Raw genomic sequence first — 21,263 nt, 5'->3', positions numbered from 1 at the left:
TTCGGGAAGGCAGATATTGAAAGTAAACAAGGGCCGTGAGACTAACTCTCCTAAGAATGACAAGCTATTCTATTCTAGGAAACAGTTGAAAGATCGAGAGGCCAGTAAAGACCAGACTGTGCGGTGGATGCCTACTCATGACATGGTCGGCTTCCACCAGAAGGGAAGACTGGATCCCCTTTGGGAAGTAACTTCTGTGCCTGGTGACATTCTGATGGGATTTTTCAGCTGAAGAACGGCTTGGTCCAGCTTTCTGCACTATCATCCACAGGGAAGCTTTACGGTTCAGTAATCCCCTGGTCGTTTATCAGTTGGAAGACGAGCCTTGGGACTCCCTGCAGAGAAATAAGTATGAGCGAGTGATATTTCAGAGCAGATGCATTGCTTTGATGAACTGGTAGACAGACTCTGTTTCTAGAAAAGTTCGAGCGGTTAATGCAAGTTGTTTTCGCAGTAACTAACTCTCGACTAACTGGCCGTATGCTCGCTGCACACAGCTACCGGCATTTTTAGATCAAAGAGTGAGACCTTTTTTTCTGCTGCAGAGTATCTCGCCTTAAAACTAAGCTTACTGCCTGAGGAAAACTAATAGACAGGCATTTGGATTGGACACACTCTTATTGTATTGGTTAATGCTGAAGTGACAAGGGACATGTTAGTATGTTTGCTTGTATGCAATATATTCTTTTCAAATCAGTGACTTTCTCTTTAAAATGCATGTTTTTATTTATAAATCTTCTAAAGAATGCTTGAAATGCTTCCTGTATTCTTTAAAGTAATCTCATAAGATGGAGGATATGATTTCTTGAAAGGTTCATACATACATTATTAAAATAATATACTTTGAGTCATAGAGTTGTCATAATTGATTTAATATATCATACTACAGCAATTAATTATTAGTTGACATGTTTATAAAAAGTATGGACAGAACTACTGGATCATAAAAGGCTCCATTGTCACTGTATAAAACTACCAGGGCAGTATTATACATATATACTTATATAATATACAAACATATGTATATACACATAGATAATTTATGTAATTTCATAGCTACATGGAGATAGAACTATGTGACAAGAAGTAATTGATCTGATCAATATTCACACAAATCACACACTTTGAAGCATGGTTACTTTGAAATTGAGAAGTAAATTCTAACCTCTCAGGAATGTAGCTTTGTAAGCTGGGTTAGAGCCAGCTGTTGGCAGCTCAGTGTAGCTTATGCTATTTAGGAATGTTCAAACTGATAGCCACCACCTTCTGATGTGATAGGGGCCTTCTCCACGGCCACTTGTCAGTGGTTCATGCTGCTGAGTAAAAAGGCGCAGGCAACAGTCTCCAAGCACTTTCTGCAGCTCAATAAGAAAACTATGTTCTTTAAATACGCATGCGTCTGTTTCAAGGATTCTAGAACCGGGTTCATTTTCAGATTTCTTAATTAAGTAACTAAAACTATTTAATCTGGATGACAAGTCAATCTTTCTAAGGATTGCTTTTCTCTCAAAGTGGTGTTGTTATTTACAGAATATTCAGACTTAAGGAATGAGACAATGAAAAATAGAATTTGAAGTCTTTGAAGTAGGCAGCACCTCACTGAAGTCCCACAATCTGGTCTGCTTCTCCAATCCTACATCTCTGTACTATTTCAGTAAACAAATCTGACTAGTGCAATTAGTAGACGCCATCTGTTTTGGCATCATTTGTCTATTTTTAATATATAGTCCATCTTTTTTTTTAAACGTCTTTTGCAGAAAAAAAAATCTGTGAAGTTTGAACACGCGGCCTTCTCAAGATGTACCGAGTCTCTCAACTGATGTCGACACCAGTAGCAAGTAAATGGGAAACTGCTCTGTGCAATTATCTTTGAAAGATTAGAGTCCTCTTAGCAATTTCCTTGCTTTGATTTTGCTGATACTCAGACCATTAGCCATCTGTCAGTAGCTTGTGTTTTTTTAAATGCCAGTGTGTGCTTTGGCAATGATTTTGACTTCATTTCTTTCCTTGAGAGAAATGTGGCGTTTTATTCCTTTTAGGATTAAAAAGAAATCACTATTTTTTTAGATGCCTATGCATTAATGTGAAAGGAAACCATTTATTGACTACTATTAAGATGCAAAACTGTCTACAAAAAATGCTGAAAGATTGATCACAACTTGTGGAAAATAAGGGCGTTGTTCAAACGGTAGTGGTTTTGAGTTTCTTCCTTCCTCTTATTTTTCTCCCCATCCCCCTCTGCAACCCTCTCTCACACACCCACTTCTTTTTCTTACTAATAAGATAACAGCCCAAGCTGAAAGTCTAAATTATCTTATTTGTTTTTACTAGTAATTGTCAGCAAGGCAATCACGTTTTATGAGACAGACAGTTAGGAGTCTTGATACTACCATTGCCTTTTATAAAATTCTGTGATATAGTTTCCAAGGGAAGTCCATGCATATGGCTTAAATCTTCTTTAATGAAGATTTTACAGGCTTCATTGTGTTGAAAGTCATCTATTTAAAAACAATAAAATCAACCCTAGGGCTGGGGAGCAGCACTGTGGTAAAATATTCACCATGTAAGCATGAGAACCTGAATTCAGATCCACACAGCCCACATACAGGACTGGGTACAATGACGTGAATCTGTAATCCTGGTACTGCAGGACTGGTGAGATCCAGCTTCAATGAGAGACCATTTCTCAAACAAGCTAGAGAACAAAAGAGGAACACACACACACACACACACACACACACACACACACACAGTTGCACACACAAAATCTAAACTTCATACTCTGTCCCCACAATGCCTTCTGTTCCTACAGTAGAAACATCTTACAAAGCACTAATAACAAAACTCTTGGCAGTGATTGGATTCCTCACATTATGGAGTTAGCTATAATAACCAACATACTGAGTGACTGATTTTGATTGTTTTTTTGTCTTTTGTTCTTTAACTTCACACATGATGCTTTCTCTCTTCCATTCATAAGCTCCATGTGGTGGTCATGATTTATCACCCTGCACTAAAAAGAGCCTTCAAGAACTATGGAGTGTGAGGACGACAGAAGACAGACGCTCCTAGATTATTTTATGCTTCCCATAGGGGATGGGTGACAAGCTGGTGGATTCCCTGAAACTAGCTGTCACTCCGCTCTGTCACATTGCTATCTTCCTGCTAAGGCTGGAACATAAGCTGGGCATAACTGCCCACGTGTCACCCTTGCAGCTAATCATGTTCATACATGTTGGTGGGATATTGAAAATTCTCTCTCATTTCCTTATGCAGCTTCTGGCAGATCAGAAGAAGGACCTTCTGGAAAGCTGTCCCCCACATGCCTCTTCCCAAGGTATGTTGGGGACTTTTCTCTGTCAGATTCCCTTCCTGCCCATCTTACTTTGCCTTCTTTTAAGAGCACTAGCATACATATCATCCAGGCTCACCACGTCTATACACGTTCAGCCCCCGGCATTAACTACTGAAAAATGTCTGCTCTAAGAATGCGCTATTCTTTTTCTCATTTTAGTGTGAGTATATAACAGATGTCTATTGAGTGGTAAACTACATTGAATATTTAGATATGGTTGTGTTGGTTTATTTTCTTAACTTAGTACCTTGGTTGGTTTCTGTTGCTGTAACAAAACACCATTACCAAGGTGACTTATGGAAGAAATCAGTTATGGAAGTTTACAGTTCTGCAGTATTGCTATAGTAGTCAGACCTTACACAAGATTATCTTGGAGGAAAGCATGTCAGCAAGCAGGCAGGAATATGCTGGAGATCTTATATATAATCCAGAGCACAGGGCAAATAAAGAAGAAACTAACTCACTAAGTGGGACGGCTGTGGACTTTTTAAACCTCAAAGCCCCATGACACACTTCCTCCAATAAGGCCATGCCTCCCAATCCTTCACAGTTTCACGAACTAGGGACCAAACATTCAAATATATGAGCCTATGGTGGTCGTTCTCATTCAGACCAGCACATCATGGCTTCCCATCTCATTACACAACAGTCACAGTATTCACCAGTGCACAAGCTGGTCAGGCTTCATGTTCTGCTCACACTAGTCAATTCCACTATTTTGTTCAAGCCTTCAATGGGATCTCTGTTTTTCTTCCTGTGATTTTTCTAATGGAGCTCTGTCTATCCCTTAGTCCTTCTATAGTCATTAGCTGAGCTTTCCCCACCATTTTCTGAAATGTACTTCCAAGATAAAGGAATCTAGCACAATATTAGAACCTGTCCTTCCTGTAGGCATCAGGCCTTCTGACACTACCACACAAATCAGCCAATGATTTGACAGCAGAAATATGAATTTGTGTTGGATCTGTTTAACTAGAGTTGCATCCTAGCTCTCCTGAATGCTAGCTGTGTACAGTAGCTAAGTAATTTCTTCTGAATCTTCATCTTTTCTGCTACACAAGGAGAATCATAAGTATCTTTACCTTTTAGAGAAATTTGCAAAGGCCAAGAAAAAAAAACGTTGGGGCTAGACCCACGATGCAAATGTAATGTGATATCTATTGTTAGTATTTTATTAATAACAAGCACATATTCCAGTTGTTCATAGTTTTTAAATTTCCTGAAGTAAGGACTGCAGGAAATAAAGAAAGAGAGGATGAAAGATAGATTATAACCTACCAGCACATGAGTAACTACACATTTTTAAAGGGTGTAAGGATGTACTGGGGTTTGTCTCTTCACCAATTGCAGGAAGCAACACTCTTCCAGGACTTGGTTAATCATCACTCAAGACAAGAAAGGACTGGTATTTGGACAGTTGAGCAAGTTGCTGGTTGTATGTGTGGTTAGGTTCCTGAAATCCATTGGAAAGAACCTATTGAAAGATAGTCAGCCACTGGAATTCCTCCAGTATAACTCAAGTGAGAGTCAACAGCTAGAAGTACTTAAACTTTCTCTCTCTCTCTCTCTCTCTCTCTCTCTCTCTCTCTCTCTCTCTCTCTCTCTCTCTCTCTCTCTTTCTCTCTCTCTCTCTCTCTGTGTGTGTGTGTGTGTGTGTGTGTGTATTAATGACATATTGATGTTGCAATAATATTTCCAATTCATGCCCAGACAAGAAACAAGAGAAAAATATTTAGGACATTTGAAAGGAGAGATGCCCAGGTTAGAGAAACTGAGGTTGCTAATAATTGTTAAAGACTAAGCCTCAGAGAATAGCTAGAAATAAAACTCCAGCACTCTAGTATTTCCAAGTGCCTGGTGAACTATGGATAGTTTCCATCCTAATTCTTTAGAAGGCAAATAGTATGGAGAGAAAAGCACAGGGCAGGAGCCATTTTCTACCCCATCCCCCAAAACAGAAACGTGTAACTTGGTCACTTTGAGCATCAATATCATGGGCAATAATTACCTTACTGGCCGTTTTCTTTTCTTATCTGAAAAATAGAGAGAGAAAAAAATGAGCAATATGATGTTGAAATGAAGCTGTCTAGACCTTTCTGGAGAGAATTTATTCCTTGCATTTCCAAAGTCTCTGGTCTCTGTACATGTATCATTCAGTATTTTCATGATTTAAAGTAAGGACTCAGTAAGAACAGTCTATAAATATTTTAAATTAGCATAAAAGTATTAGAAATCATTGTTACAATTTTTGAACAAAATATGTTTTAGCAACTCTCCTCCCTCTCCTTTCCCCCACTCTTTTATATTTTTAGACGTTCCTCTTCCTCCTTAATATCTTCACCAGTCCTTACCTTTCTGTCTGTTTTCAATATTTTTATCTGTCTGTTTTTCCTCTTCACTCATTCTATTTTCTCTCTGTCTCCTTACTGGCTTATTAGCTTTTCCCTACATTTCCACTTTAATTAACTTATTTATAAATATATCTAAAGTACCATATTGATATAGCTAGTGTCATAGATAGCTTTAGCTGTTAACTTGACACAACATAGAGTCACCTGGAAAACAGAAACCTTAACTGAAAAATTCCCTCGATTTGATTAGCTAATGGGCATGCCTATGAGGCATTTTCTTTATTGCTACCTGATGCAGGAGGGCCCAAACATCTGTGAGTTGTGCCATCTTTAGACTTGTAGATCTGAGCTTAGCAAACTAAAGGAAGTGAGCCAGTAAGCAATAATCCTTGAGGTTTCTGCTTCAGGCTCCTGCCTGGAGTCCCTGCCTTATCTGTATAGATGTATAGGAAAGACTATAACCTGTAAAGGGAAATGAAATATCCTATCCCCAGGTTGACTTTAGTCAGAAGGTTTTATTACAATAGCAAAAAAGCAAACCTGTATAGTGAATCTCCCCCCAATGTTCAAAACATGAGTATATATAAATAATAGCCAATGTGTTCAGTTTAGAGTGTTTAGACTAAGAAAGACATTATTGTTAAGAACTGTCCATAAAATTATGAACAGCTTTATGATAATTCTATAAGGCTGAAATAATCTTCAAAGTAGAGAATTTTGATTACAGGACACTAGTTTGTAGGAAGAATAAGTAACATTTTACAGAATTATGATTAAATTATGATAAAAACCTAGCTCTTGTTAGATGCAAACCGTCCTCTCCCCAGTCTATTTCATACAGATATCCTCATGTGAAGCTGACACAGAGAGACATTTGCACAGATGGTGTGATTAACTGTATGGGGAAAATACTAGAAATTGACAATTGGTTTAGTGCTAAAACAATATGTTGGTGATGAAGGTACATGACTAAAAAGGCTTTGTAACTTAGAAAGGGGTTCTATAACGTAGAAGGTGAATGTCACCGTCTCCTCTGAACAGTTACACCTAAGTTCCCCTTACTTGTCACAACAAAGAAAAGGTTGCTTTTCCTAGGAAATGGAGCAAAGAAGTCAGAGTAAAACAGCAAATGATTCAGTCATCTTCTGCCATAGAGAGATGACATGTATGAATAGGAAAAGTACAGAAAAGAAGATTTGGATAAGATATGGCGGCTGACAACAGACAGCTGAATGCTTCCCAAATCAGGGTTGAAAAGAAAGGAAATTAGAATTTCTCTATTACAATGGCAAGGGCAGTGTTCTGGTACATGAAAGGAGCTGTACTGAATGAAGGGATCAATGACTGTCAACATCCCAGAAAGGAAGTTTGATGATATTTTTATTTCTAAAAAGATGTACTAATATTAAGAATATTTGGTCTATCCTAAGGTGAAGAGGCTCATTGTCCAGAATGCTGTCACCAAAGTTCAAAATAGAAAACTAAATGCTGTGTGGTTCAATGGCCAAGCCCTGATGGTTAAGAACATCTTAACTACTGATCAGGATATAGCTGTCATCATGAATGTGAAGAATGGAATTTCTTTCACAATGACTACATGGTCATATGAGTCTTATATGATTGTGCATACATGGTAGAGACATATATGACCTTTCTTTTTTCTCTTTAGCTTTACTTGTGACTTCCTGGATGGAGACAGTTCTTTTGAATGTTGCTCCATAGACCCGCTGACAGGTTCCCACTATATCTGCCGCAGAAGCCCCCGACTCCTCACCAATGGCTACTATATTTGGACTGAGGACAGTTTCCTCTGTGATCCAGATGGCCACATTACTCTGAACCCCTCCCATACCAGTGTGATGTACAAGGAGAACTTGGTTAGGTAAGTAGAAGATATTGTATAAGACATCTCACAACCATTCTGCCAACCATTTATTGATCTGCATATTTACAACAATTCACTGTTGCTCAAGTATATGGTAATAAAAGAGGAACTGAAATCAGGTAGAAACAACATAAAATCAAATAAAAGTAAAACAAAGGGATACACACTCAAGAGTGGAAAACAGTGTCAAGGAGAGTGGAGGGAAAGAGAAAGAAGCCAATTCCATGTGTGGAAGAGGCAATACAAGCTTCTTAGAAATGGTGATAGGTAATTGTAAAAGACATGGCATGTCTGATAAAACAAAGTAGTAAATGTAATTTCATGAAGAAAAGTCCAGTCAAAGACTCCGAGAAACCCTGATACAACTGGGGTAACACAAGTAGTTGATGGAGAAACAGCTTAAGAAAGGGATTTCCTGCAAGAAAGAAGACTAAAATTATCCTATTGAGAGTAATGGATACCTAGGACTTAGGATCTGTGAAATGGCTCAGTAGGTCAAATGCCTTGTTTCAGTCCTAAGGACATGAAGACAGATCCCTAGCATTCACACAAATGCCAGCTACAGCATCATGACCCCAGAATGGGAGAGGCAGAGGAGGCAGAGGCATGTGCAGTCTTGGAGTCTTGGAGCGAATTGACCAACTAATTTAGTTAAACCAGAAAACTCCATATTCAATAGAAGCCTTATCTTGAATAATAGGATGGGAATGATAGAGAAAGATACTAAATGTTTACCTTTAATTTATACACACACACACACACACACACACACACACACACACACTGCAGATTTTTCTAATCTACCTTTACTCTGGAGAAACACTGCTTTAAAATGCATCTTCAAAGAGCAATTCCAGTTGCACCGAAGAACAGTAAAATGCTGTCATGATAAAATCAGTCCAGTTCCTCTCCATGTCACTTGGCTCTGATTTATTCCCTTAGCATTTCTCACTTATATAATGTGTTTGTAACAGGGCTTGGCACATCCCAGACAGGTGCCCAAGAACTGACCTTATTGTGAACTTTCAATATTTCCCTGCTCTTGGTCCCATCACTCCAAGCCTTCTTCTGTGGCTAAGAGTCTTTGAAAATAAAAGTCATTACCACTCCCTTCTCCAAGACATAATCCTGTGTTTTATTTTACACTAACATTAAGCCCCATGTCCCCCAAGGAAACATACAGGGTTCTTTATTTTTGCCCTTTGTATCTTTTCAACTTTATTTTTACCATAACCCAAAATGAAACATGCAGTTTATGGCCCACTTATCTCAGAAGATTCATTGATTTTCAGTTAACCTGCCCTTCCATTTCTCTGTGGGCCCTTTCTAATTAATTCTTCTGAGCTCACATTTCAAACATAACACGATGGCCAGAACCAGTGCCTGTAGACTCAGATTGATTAGACTTGCTTCCAAGCTATCTTGTTTTCCAGTTGGATGGCCTCAGGAAATTCTATAACCTCTCTGGATCTCCGTCTCACAAACTCAAATAGGAGATAGCAGTGGTACCTACCTCATAGGGCTATTGGCTGTTCGGGGGCTCATGTGGGTTTATCTATGCAGAGCAGGCTGCCTGGCACAGAGTGAGCTGCATGAAGGAATCCCCAGTATTTTCAGTGCCTTGTCAGTTTCCTAAATCATAGACCATGGCCACCATCTATCCACAGTTTAGTCTTTATCTCACCATCGTTGCCATAAATCCAAGGATCTTTTCATGTAATGAACACGACTCTCATTTCAAAGAGATTAAATATTATTCACTGAGGAGCAAAATATGAGGGACTATGCCACAGGAGCACAGACTTAGGTGCCCACATTTCATATGCCTGAGTTATAATCAAACGTATTTGGCTTCAGAATAAACTATTTCTTATTTCCCTTGAGGAGAAAGCTATAGTTTTATATCAACAATTATTCTTCCCGAACCTTGGACCGGCAAATGGTTCCACTTTTCACTATAGCTGTCACCTGAACCAGAGCTAGTGTTGAGAATGGGTTATTTGTGCCCAGTGATCCAAAGCTGCCTCCTTGGGTAGATGTTTGTGAGTCATTTCTGGGGTTCAGGTCTCCCTTGGTTTGGTCAATAGTTCATTTGTTTATTCTGAGTTTTCCAAGATCCCTTCAGCTGTATATTTTAGCTATCAAAATGAAAACAGAACAAAACATAACTCTCATCTCAAAGGGGATAAGGAATCATTTATTATAGAGAAAGATGGAACAACCATGGACCAGGAGCACAAATTTAGGTTTCCTCAAATTATATATTGCAATGTGCTAACAGTTTCATAAAGTTTTTATAGTAATAGAAAAAAATAATAAATGTCCTAGTTACTATTGCTGTGATGAAACACCATGATCAAAAGAAGCTAGGAGAGGAAAGGGCTTATTTCACTCACAGTTCCATATAATAATTCATCATCAAACATAATAAGGGCAAAAATGTGGAAGCAAGCACTAATGAAGAAGCCACAGAGGGGTGCTACTAACTTTCTTGCTCCTCCTGGCTTTCTCATCTTGCTTTCTTATAGATCCCAGAAAAATAAGACCAGGTACAGCATCATCCACAATGGCTTAGCCCTCCTATTTTCAATCACTAGCTAAGAAAATGCCCTACAAGTTTTCTTACAGCCCAGTCTTATGATTACTTTCTCAATTGACTTTCCTTCCTCTTTGATGATTATAGCTTATATCAAGTTGATACAAAACTATTCAGCACAATATATCACATAGTTTTCCAATACATTGCTTGGAAAATCAGAATTATTTGAATATTCAAATTTGGGTTGTACCTACTGTGTGCCCCAAATCATTACCACTGGAATGCTTCCAACCTCAAGTGACTGCTACTTGCTGCACATCATGCTGTTTTCATTCTTCACAGAATATTTAGAAAGAAGAAGAGACCCCACCGTTCTCTTTCTTCACTTTTGGATCCCCGATCCTCTAAGTCTTGGCTGCATGGAAGTATCTTTGGAGATGTTGACTCACTCCCAAGTGAGAATCTCTGGCTGGAGGGAATCAGGAGCCTTGGTAGGTATCATTGCAATGAAAATAGTGATCTTTGCTTTTTCATCGCATGATGAGATACAATTTCTGAATGGCAGTCATATAGTACTTGCCAAAGGTACAGTTTAGAAAAGATTACCATTTTGATGGAGAGGGTGAAGCCAGGGATTAAAATTTTATTGACATATTTCTGCACTTCCTGTGACTGAAATACAAAGATCTTCATGTCATACAAAAAATGAGAGTATAAATATCTGCATTAGAATGCTGGCCCATTTCCAATATGAGTTTTGATGTATGGAATAGAAGCAGGGAAGTAATAATGGAGGCAAACTTACAAGACATGTATCAAAAAGTGTGTTCTGTAATCAGGATTCAAATCTCAGTTTGGACATACTGGGATAATAACTTCATTAAGTCTCAATTGCTTTAGTTTACAAAGTTTATGCACACATATGCATATACATATGTGTGTTCTGTTAAAATAGATGATGCATACATATAGGAATGACATAGCTAATATAGATATGTGCTTATATATTCCTGCATTCAAATGTATGTATGTAAATGCAGTGATAGACACTCTAAGCCCATTTATTCATCAAACCCTTGAGTACACGCTCTATGGTGACAATTGGACTAAGCACTTGTTCCAAGCTTAGTAAGACACAGCATTAATGAGAAAGTCCCTTATCAGAGAGGGAGGGGAATATGTTGTCAAATAGCTATAGTATAATGCCTTAAGTGCTATAGCATGATTAGGAACACAGAGAGAGTGGAGGAGAGAAAGCTAATACATAATCCAGAAGGTGGTATAAGCTCATCCTAGATAAGGCCAGAAGGGTTTCAGGTATAATAACATCCAAGTGGGTCTTAAAAAAATGAGCGGCTTATTAGGCAGATGGGAACTTAAATGACATTTCTGCCTTTTTTTAGGCTGCTTTCCAATTACTGGGATTCTAGACTTTCCAATGACTAGATTGTGGCTAGTCATTCCTTCCTATCATATATAAATTTGTTAGATTTTCTTCTGCTTCTTGGTCAGAACTGGCTTAAACTTCTAGCAACCGGTACACAAGAAAAATGAAGAGTCCAAAATAACAACAACAACAACAACAACAACAACAACAACAACAAAAGGATGTTAAATGTGACAACAGTGAGCCAAACTCAAAATGGGCCACATCTGAGCATGGCTCCCTGTGCAATTGTTCTTGCCTGAATCCTTGTCTCTGGTCCTGCCTTCAAGATCATCTTCTTCCCTCTCCCTTGCATGCATCTGACTCAGACTCACATCTTTGTGAGAAGGGACCATTCCAATGAGTAGTCTCAGGTTGAGGTCTCTACAAGAATTTACTCTTTTATTTTAAAGATTGTGTGTGTGTGTGTGTGTGTGTGTGAGTGTGTGTGTGTGTGTAGGTGTATAGGTGTATATAACACTAGACTCATTTTTAAAAAAGAGCATGTGAAATGAAGCATCCTTATGATATGAACAAATGATTAACAAAACCAAGTCCATTCTAGTTCTTGCCAAAACCAAGAAAATCTAAGCAGGACACACACAGGAGGCTGATATAGGAGGTTGGACCAGAAACGACAGATGGTGGAGGGCTGAAGAACCTTCTGTGCCTTATTGGGGAGAGAGAGTTTAATCTAATGATTCACGGGCATTTGGAAGCATCTTAAGTGGGATGAGGACACAGCAGATTTGGATTTTTAGTGTTAGTTTTCCAGTAGTATGCAGGGAAAGACTACACAGAAAGTAGCTGGTATGAGCTCAGAAGCAAAAAAGCATCAAAAATTCTAAGAAAGGACAGAGCAAATAGAAGGAAGGAAATTTGTTTTTAATGTCGAACTGACAGGTTTGGGACAGGTTGAATGAGGTTGTGAGGAAGTGGGAGAAGTTTAACAAATGGATGTGTTTCATTTGGTAGACTGTGTGAAAAGTTTTGTCCCTGACAGCTCTGGAAGCTGGGAAAGCAAAATGCTGAAAGGACTTTTGGGCTAAGTGCCCCTGAATTCACGGCTGGAGCTGCCTCTTCCTATTTGAGTGTTCTTGGGCACATCAATGAACTTTTCTGATCTTCCACTTCTAGATTAATATAAGGACAAAGAAAATAGCATGTAGAGTTGCTGTGAAGATGAAATGCACTAGTTCATTAAAAGCATCAATGTTGAATCAATGCTGAATCAATGGATTGATGTTCTACTTAACACATTCACTCTACAAAGATTTATTTTTATTATTTTTATTATGCGTAGCTGTGCTCTCCAAGGCCAGGGGGCTATGCCCCCCCTGGGACTGGCATAAAAACATCCTTGTGAGCTGCCATGTGGGTGCTGTGAACCATCTCTCCAGCCCTTATTTTTCCAATGAACATGCTCAATATTTAGCAGTCTTACATTTTTTATTTTTTGCATTTAATTTCTCATTGTGACTATAAATGAGTTGAAGTTTTCTTTGAAATTAAGGCCAAGTTTTTAAAAATGAGGCAATTTGAAAAAAAAATGTAGGTGACAAAGAGAAGTCAGTTTCCATAAGATGGCAAGAACTTGAAAATGGTGTGTGGTAACTGCAGCTAGTGTCTTTGTGATTTCTCATGGTCTGTGGCAGAATTCCAGGCAAAAGGCAACTTAGAGGAGGAAGGGCTTAGGTGGCACAAAGTTTTAGGGTGATATAGTTCAGTATTCCAAAGACAATCTGATGGCAGGAGAGTGGGGCAGCCGGTCACTTATGTCTGAGTCCAGACACAGAGAGAAAATAGAAGGTTGAGCTGTGATATAAGTCCCCAAGGTTTACTTGGATGACCTTCTTGCTCCAGCAAAGGTCTACCTCCTAAGGATGCCAATGACCTGTCCAAACCACATGAACTCATGGAAGACACTTCACACTTAAACTACAGCAGTGCGGAATGGCTTTTACAGCGACCATTTTCACAGATTTGGAAAATGGCATCTGCCTTCCATAGTTGGTTCTTCCAAATATGCCCCAAACAACTTGAAAGCAGTTGGCCCACAGTCATGCTGCACATTCATGAGGTATCTTATTAAAATTCCCATGGTTGTCAAATATCTTCTAAATATAACAAATTAAACCACCCCTTCCCCAAAATCAGGAACTAGTCAACCTGGGTGCATACAAGAGTTGGGAAGCTCTCATTCCTGCTGTCCGCTGTAATCACATTTCCTCAGACATCTAGTTTTCTGATTTTACCCAAGGCCTCTTGATTTATCAGCAATTTGTTTTTTTTTCCCCCCTCTGGAAATATGGCCTCATTTGAAGACTCCAGAGGAATTCAAAATTAAATTGTTTTGCTATTTTCTCTTTGCACAGTGGCTGTAATCAAACACCATTTCCCCTGATTTTCTCATGCTTCGGTTTTCAGACTGAAGGCTATTTTGCCGACTTGGTTCGTCCTCATCTAACCCCTCCTCCAGCTGCAGGAGATGCCTTCCCTCATCAGTGGCAATTCATTCTTTAGTTGTTGGCATTTGTTGCAGTTCCTGGGGGCCACCCACTCCTCCCACCCCCTGCCAAACTACAATTTGGAACGTGGTCCTGGAGCTGTGAGTCACCCTGAAAAAGAATAGAGAATTCTCACGAGGCTAATTAAATGGGACAGAATCTTCCCTTAGCCCTTAATGCTTTCAAGTATAATACAACTAAAAAATATTTGCTGAATTTTTGGTTTGGTAAGGGCCATTCATTCATTATTAAACTTATCAAAAGGTGACAGTCAGTCATAGAAAAGTATGAGTTGAGTCAAAGCGTGTCTTTTTAGAGACACGCATCTCCTTGGTCATTTTGGGTATTCAGACGTTACAGTTTCCTTGTGGTTTAACACCATCATCGAAAAGTTCTGTGTAGAATTTCCACGATGCCAGACAAGAACCCTTTGTCTTGTTTCCGTCCATTTCAGCACTGATTTTCTGGGTTAGAGCAGACAGTTCTGAAAAATAGTGCAGGAATAGTTTCCCTGTTGCCACAGAATCTGCCTCATGTCCTGGGATCATAGAATAGTGTTTCAGGAACGTGCGATTAGCCAGGAATAGCCTGGATCCATTCTCACTTCCACACTAATATGGTCATCTGGCTTTTTTTGTGTTCTTAACAGCTTTACTGAGGTATAATTCATACACAAAAAGTACACATTTAATGTACATAGCTTAATGAGTTAGTTATATGCAAACACCTGTTACTTATCACCATAATTAGCATAAAGGACATACCAAACAATCCCCAAAGTGCCTTTTATCCTTCTGTGTGTTTGTGTTTAGGTGTGGGTGTGTTTTAAGAACATGTAACATAATCTATCTTTTTAAAACAAATATCAGATTGTTAACTACAGGTACCAGGCTGTGTCACACAGACCCTTAACCTGTATCTACTCATTGTAACGGAAATGCTATACTCTTAGTCTTCTTCATCGCCTCCTAACCACTGAAGCCCTAGTAACCACTACTGCATTTTCTGCTTCTGTAAGTTTGTCTATTTAGATCTTTATAGAAGTGGACTGACTTATTTATCTTAGCAAAAGGTCATGCTGGTCCTTCCATGTTGTTGCAAGCAGCAGGCTCGTCTTCCTTATTTAAGGTTGACGTTTCGTTTATGCATTCACCTATGGACTCAACTTGAATCTGCACCCGGACTGTTGTGAGCAGTGCTACAGTGAGCGTGTTCTAGGATAAGCTCTACTGTGTGGTCCTTTCTGGTTACCTGCCACTTTCCTTTTCTATGGAGACCAGCAATGATGCTTCCTCAGACTTCTTTGGCAGATGTCTAGAAGCTATGGGAGAATGGGAGGAAGGAGTGTGTGTGTAGCAGGAACTCTGCTATCCAAAAGCCTCAACTCATTGGCTTAGTATCTAAGTTATGTCAGAGATAGACTGATACCAACTAATTGAAATACCACCTACTTGAAAACACTTGTTATAAGAGGACCCCAAGAGTCCACTGGCATTCCCGAATCACTGCTCCCCCTTCAGTAAGGACTCACGAGCTGGCAGGACTCATTGCTTAGAGTACTCTAGTCACAAGGATCATGTTGCATCTATTCTAGATATTCATTAATGACTCCAAACTCCTCACAGAATAGTCTTAGATCCTGAGTGTGATAGGAAGCTTTGGGCCTGGACTCAGCTCAGTCAGAATCACCTTGTGGTACTTCCCTATGTTCGTCCTTCCACCCAGCCCTCAAGAACTTGCTCACTGGGAACCTACCACATCACCACATGGTCTCTCAGAAGCATGTTTGGCCCTTGCCCTCCCTTTCGTATGATCTTCCCTCTCTGCTCCTACTCATCATCTTCCCAGTGTCTCCTGGTAGAGTCTATACTCATCCTCCAGGTTTCTGGTCCACTCCTGTCTCTCCTGTGCAATCTTCCTGTGTTTCTCAAAGCATACTAAAATGTCCTTTTCTAGACTTTCACTGTATTACGACTTGGCTCCTCTAGTTCCTTGAGCAGAACAATCCATGTAAGGTATATAGTGAATGTACTGAGCAGATAAACAAACCTTGCTATATGTCCATGAAACACCTGTCTTTTCTACTTCTGTGGCAGTTTCTGAGATCCTTTCCTGGGTGTCACTGTAACCTCCCTTGCTTCTGTGCTTCTGCCCACCCCACATCTTCCCTCAATCGTCATATGTTCTGGGCATCCCCTGCCACCAGTGGAAACAGAAAGAAGCCTTTCTGTTTGTTATCAAGGACTGGCCAGCTTCAGATTGTTCCACTTGAGGTACCCAGTACATGGAAACAATCACCTCCCTTACCGCTTTCTTTTCTCCTCCTGCTTTTTTAGTTCCTGTTCTCTCTCAAACAATTGTAGGATCATAGCTATTCCTCACCACACTTTACTTGTGCACCTTTCTGGAGACAATGTCACTATACATGGTCACCTTTATAAGGTGTAAGTTATATTTTTCCCCACAGTGAGTCCAGGGAATTTAGAATCTGTGATAAGTATTGAGCTTAGAAGAATCTAGAGAAAGATCAAAAAATTCTTTCATGGAGGGGTAATTCTCTAGATGTCCAATTCAAAGGAAGAACTTGTCCTAACTTACTTTATGTGAAATGATGGAATAGTGATAAATAATTTGCTTTTTTCTTGTTTTCAATATTATCCTTTAAAAAATTTCTAATTAGATAATAAGTTCCCCAAATGCCAGGCCAGTTTGTCAAAGCTAAAATCCAAGCAGTGGCTGCATGAATCTTCGGGACATCTTTTACATAGTTCTCCATCTTTCATAGCCATATTTGTTTTCCTTTCCCATATGAGATAATATTTCTGTGCACTTGTGATATAGGACTGTGAACAACTCTCTGGGAATTCTCTGAAGGGAACCATGTAGTTTGTATTGAATCATGTTGCACGTAGTGCCTTTAGACTGGCTCCAATAGCAAGGGTCAAGAGCCAGTACTGGTGCAACAAATATTAACTCTTTGGAGGATTAGTACAAATTACAACTTGAAATTTGCTTTTAAAACATCAAGGAGGAAATGTCCTTCCATTCACTGGTACTCCCTCCCTCCCTTCCCCCCTCCCTCCCTCCCTCTCTCTCTTCCTTTCATGAGGGAATATGGGCTATTGCATCACTGCAAGACCTTGTTTCTAATTTTCTGTTCCCTTTAAGAATAAAAGGCCATTTCCCCATTCCCTATAGACCCTCTAAACTACAGCCCTTTAATTATGACTTTTAAGTCCCACCTTTCCACCCCTCCTTTTCTGTCTGTTAGCCACAGCTATTGTTTAGAATTGTGAGTGGTCTCAGCTTGCCTGCTGGGAATGACCTTGTCTTTTGAGCTTAAGCATGCAGCTTTAAAAGAATGTGTGTTGAATATGTGCCATCTTTTAAGTAAGCCCAGGAAATACCTGCATTCCAGGCAGGACTTCTGTCTGATCTTTGTAAATGTCTGTCTCCAAGTCAGTGTGTTCTCATTGTCTCAAATTCTCACCTAAGGACAAGGTAGGGAAACCAATCTGAGGGTAGATATCACAGACACCATCAAAGGCAGAGACTTGAGAATCCCTAGGACATTCTAGCCGGATGAACCTGTGGGTTCTGTGTAGTCAAAGTGTGGCACTTCCCATGTAACTGAAAGTCATTCTTACCCATTGCATTCATTCTTTCCAGCAAAATCCTAGCTTAGGAAGTTTAGGGTCTTTAAACCTTCAATTCAGCTCAAAAGTCAACAACCCAGAATCATCTCATGGTAACTTTATGAAGAAGACACCTGATGATTCCAGGAGTTGTCATAGCATGTTTCAAACTTTGTGTTGCATGAATTTGAGATTAAACTTGACTGCTATTTAGAAGCATTAGCAGGTCAATTACAGGGTAAGTAAAATGTATTTGGAATGAGCCATTAAAAGGGGATGCATTAGAACTATTTGCACCAAGTATTCTGTTTGAATGATAAAACAAAGCATGCATTTGCTATTCAAGATTTCATTCAGTGTTTCAATGTGGTTTATAGAGAGCAGGTTTCTATAGTGACACCTATCATAATATATTATGCCACTTGCTCCCACCTGAATACAAACCTCATAAAACAAATGGTGACACCTGTCTGCTCCACTATTGCTTCTCAGCAGTAACATTCATTAGGTGCCAAATGAATGAATGGGCACATTAGAAATAGGAATTATCTCTGCTATGAAGTTTAATGTTTTAGAGGTGTGAGGCTCATATGTTCACACATATTCTTCAAATAAATCAATTCATCACCTAACATCACTTGGAGACTAAGGATGCGATCATGCCCTTGCCCACATGATGTTAGGGCGCCATTTCATGATTTCTTCAAGGGCCACCTGGATTTTACTACATGTCAAACTGTATATTGTTTTAGATTTAGATGAAATACCACATGAATATGTACACTGTGACATTTTTGCTAAGGAACAGCCTATCATCTGTAAATGGAACCCCCTATTCTTCCAATGGGAAGTCAATCCTTTCTGTGGTCTGCTTTCCAACTTTTTATAAAACTGTATTTTCTCTGCTGGATCATTTTATTGTAACTACATTGTAGTTGGATTCCTTTACCAAACTCTCATCCTCTCATCTTTGCTTGTTTGTGTTCTGAAGATATGTCTTTTACACCTCAAAGGCTGGGGACAGATTAAAACACCAGCAGGTTTTTACCCCCTTCTTATCCCCCCACCACTAGTGCAGTAGGCAATGTTACTATCATTTTGATTATTGAGACTGCACAAAGGGTAACTCTGCTGGTTAGTTCCTATTGTCAACTTGACACAACCTAGAGGCACTCAGGAGAGAGGATCTCAGTGAAGCATTGTCTAGATCAGGTGGGTATGTCTATGTGTGATTATCTTGTTTGCTAATTGATTCAGCCTGCAATGCGATGCATCAGTGCTTTGGCTGGGGTCCCTGAGCAGCATCAGAATGAAAGAAGCTGATTGATCAGAAGCAAGCTCAGAAGCAAGCACTTGCTTCTCTCTAATCTTGAGTGGAAATATACTGTGACTAGCTGCTTGAGTTATTGCCTTATCTTATCCAAAATGATGATGGACTATAATCTAGCACTTTAAGCCAAATAAACACTTCTTTTCCTTCTGCCAAATTGCTCTTGGTCAGGGTGTTTCATCATAGAAATAAAAAGTACAACAGCATCACCACACACACACACACACACACACACACACACACACACATACACACACACACACACACAGAGTTCGATAGATAGATGATAAATAGATAGATGATAGATAGATAATAGATAGATAGATAGATAGACAGACAGATAGGTAAGAACAGACAGAATCACACACAGAACCATACACACACACACAGAGAGAGAGAGAGAGAGAGAGAGAGAGAGAGAGAGAGAGAGAGAGAGAGAGACAGAGACAGAGACAGAGAAAGAGAGAGAGAGAGATTAAATTCATTTGCTTTTCCAGGAAATGATTTAGACTATTCTCTGAGTGATGGCTGGGAATCTCAAAAGCCAATCACAGACATGTCAGAATCCTCCTCTACTGGACACATACTGCCTCAGCCACTCAGAGAAAACTCCAAGAATTCCTCTCTTCAGCTTCAGATGAAAGCATCAGGACATCTGGAAAAGAACACTTCGGTGCATTCAAGTGAGTCCTTTTAAAATTTTGCCACACCCAAACAATTCTCTCTCCTTGCCGCCTAAGAATGATATAACAATGACTAATGTGCACTTAGGAACTGGTAAAAACCTGCTTGATGAAGGGAGGGCCTGGGCTTCTGCTAGTGTCAGAGGATACAGAGGAGGGACTGCCTTTGAGTACAGTCAAGGAGTACTCAGCAAAACTAAGGTTATAGTGTTCTGTTTTTCAAGAACTTTGATGCCTGGTAAGCATTAGGTTTTGATAAAGCTGAGGGGAAGAATGACAGGTCTCTATTATTTAATTCTTGATTGTTAGCTGCACTTTGATATAGGCTAAAAGAAGAAAAAAATGAAGAAAAAGAAGACAAAAAACAAACAACAAAACAAACAAAAATCCCCACATCTTTTAGTGCTATGCCTCAGAATGGAAAGGCCTATTCAGCTCTTGGTTTTTCTAGCGTGAATAAGGAAAGAAGCTCACCAGTGTGTTGATGACTCTGCTTTGTCAGCAGCAGATTAATGAATGAATTTTCGTGGTGTCTCATATCCAGGGTGGGAGAGCTGAGCTCGCTCTGCTAAGCTCTCGGAGATTTCATGTTTCAGAGCCCCACCTGTAATCTACAGCACAAGGAGCCACCATAGGAAAAGAATGTACTAGGCTCTACAAGAGGTGGCCAAACTCTAAAATTTAACCTTGAATCTGTGCAGAGAGAAGATCCTACTTTTAGCTTTGCAATAAAAGCAGTCTAGAAGATTGTATTCTGTTTCCTGTCCACAGGAATGATCAATAGATTTGAGGTTGTCACTGTAGGAGGCTGAGATTGAGTGAAATGATCCTGTCTTTACTTGCCACTACAAACCATGAGTGGATAGTGTCCCACTGAGCATCCCCCCAAAGACTTATTCATTTGTCCTGCACAATATATCCCTACTTCAGCTGTTCAGCACGTGTTAAAGGGTCTTTAAGTTCACTCTACAGTTGTTTCACGAACAGAAATGGAAGCTTTGACTGAGTAGATAAGCACCAGGCTATCAATCCTTACTGAGTCTCAGCAGCCACCTCTTCTTGGAAGCCTAGCCTTCACTGTTCTGGTTCCCAGAACTCTTCTGTCTTATGCCCATGAGCTGCACAACTGTTGCATGCTTGCCTGCACAACATTCTCTGAACCTAAGGTCATGGTCTCCCTTGAATTGCAAACTGACCATACAGTGACTGTGCAGAACAAATTCTCCCTGACTGTGGTGAATGAATTCATAGCTGTGTAAGTTTATTTTAATATAAGAATATCAACATTCTACAGATGAAGTAAGCCTTGTACACTCATTGCAGAGAATGCGACCATGATGAATGTGTGGTCTAGTTGGGATGTCTGTCCTATCTGCTGTACCTGGATGGCTTCTACTTTTCTTCAAGGCCCACTCGAAATGAACCATCTTTGTTCCCTCTTGCTTGGTGGCTGAAGTAAATTTTTTCTGCCATTATTTCAGGGTACCCTGCATGCATAGCTTCACTGAGAATATTTATTTTCCTTATTGCTCAGCCATCTCTATCATTTTTT

At 39.6% G+C, this 21,263-nt stretch overlaps 1 protein-coding gene across 1 annotated transcript in view; it reads left to right on the top strand.

The window, feature by feature from the left end:
- Nucleotides 1-217: 217 nt before the first annotated feature.
- Nucleotides 218-21,263, top strand: part of TMEM71 (transmembrane protein 71) — a 33,718-nt gene continuing 12,672 nt past the window's right edge. The window contains exons 1-6 of the mRNA XM_080939718.1: nucleotides 218-349; nucleotides 1,758-1,838; nucleotides 3,277-3,337; nucleotides 7,376-7,588; nucleotides 10,473-10,621; nucleotides 19,526-19,711. Coding sequence (XP_080795844.1) covers nucleotides 1,799-1,838; nucleotides 3,277-3,337; nucleotides 7,376-7,588; nucleotides 10,473-10,621; nucleotides 19,526-19,711 — 649 coding nt within the window. The 5' untranslated portion in view covers nucleotides 218-349; nucleotides 1,758-1,798. The remainder of the gene's footprint in view (nucleotides 350-1,757; nucleotides 1,839-3,276; nucleotides 3,338-7,375; nucleotides 7,589-10,472; nucleotides 10,622-19,525; nucleotides 19,712-21,263) is intronic.

The sequence above is a fragment of the Micromys minutus genome (assembly GCF_963924665.1).
Source record: "Micromys minutus genome assembly, chromosome: 27".
NCBI lineage: Eukaryota > Metazoa > Chordata > Mammalia > Rodentia > Muridae > Micromys > Micromys minutus.
This window is presented reverse-complemented; position numbering and strand designations above follow the sequence as displayed.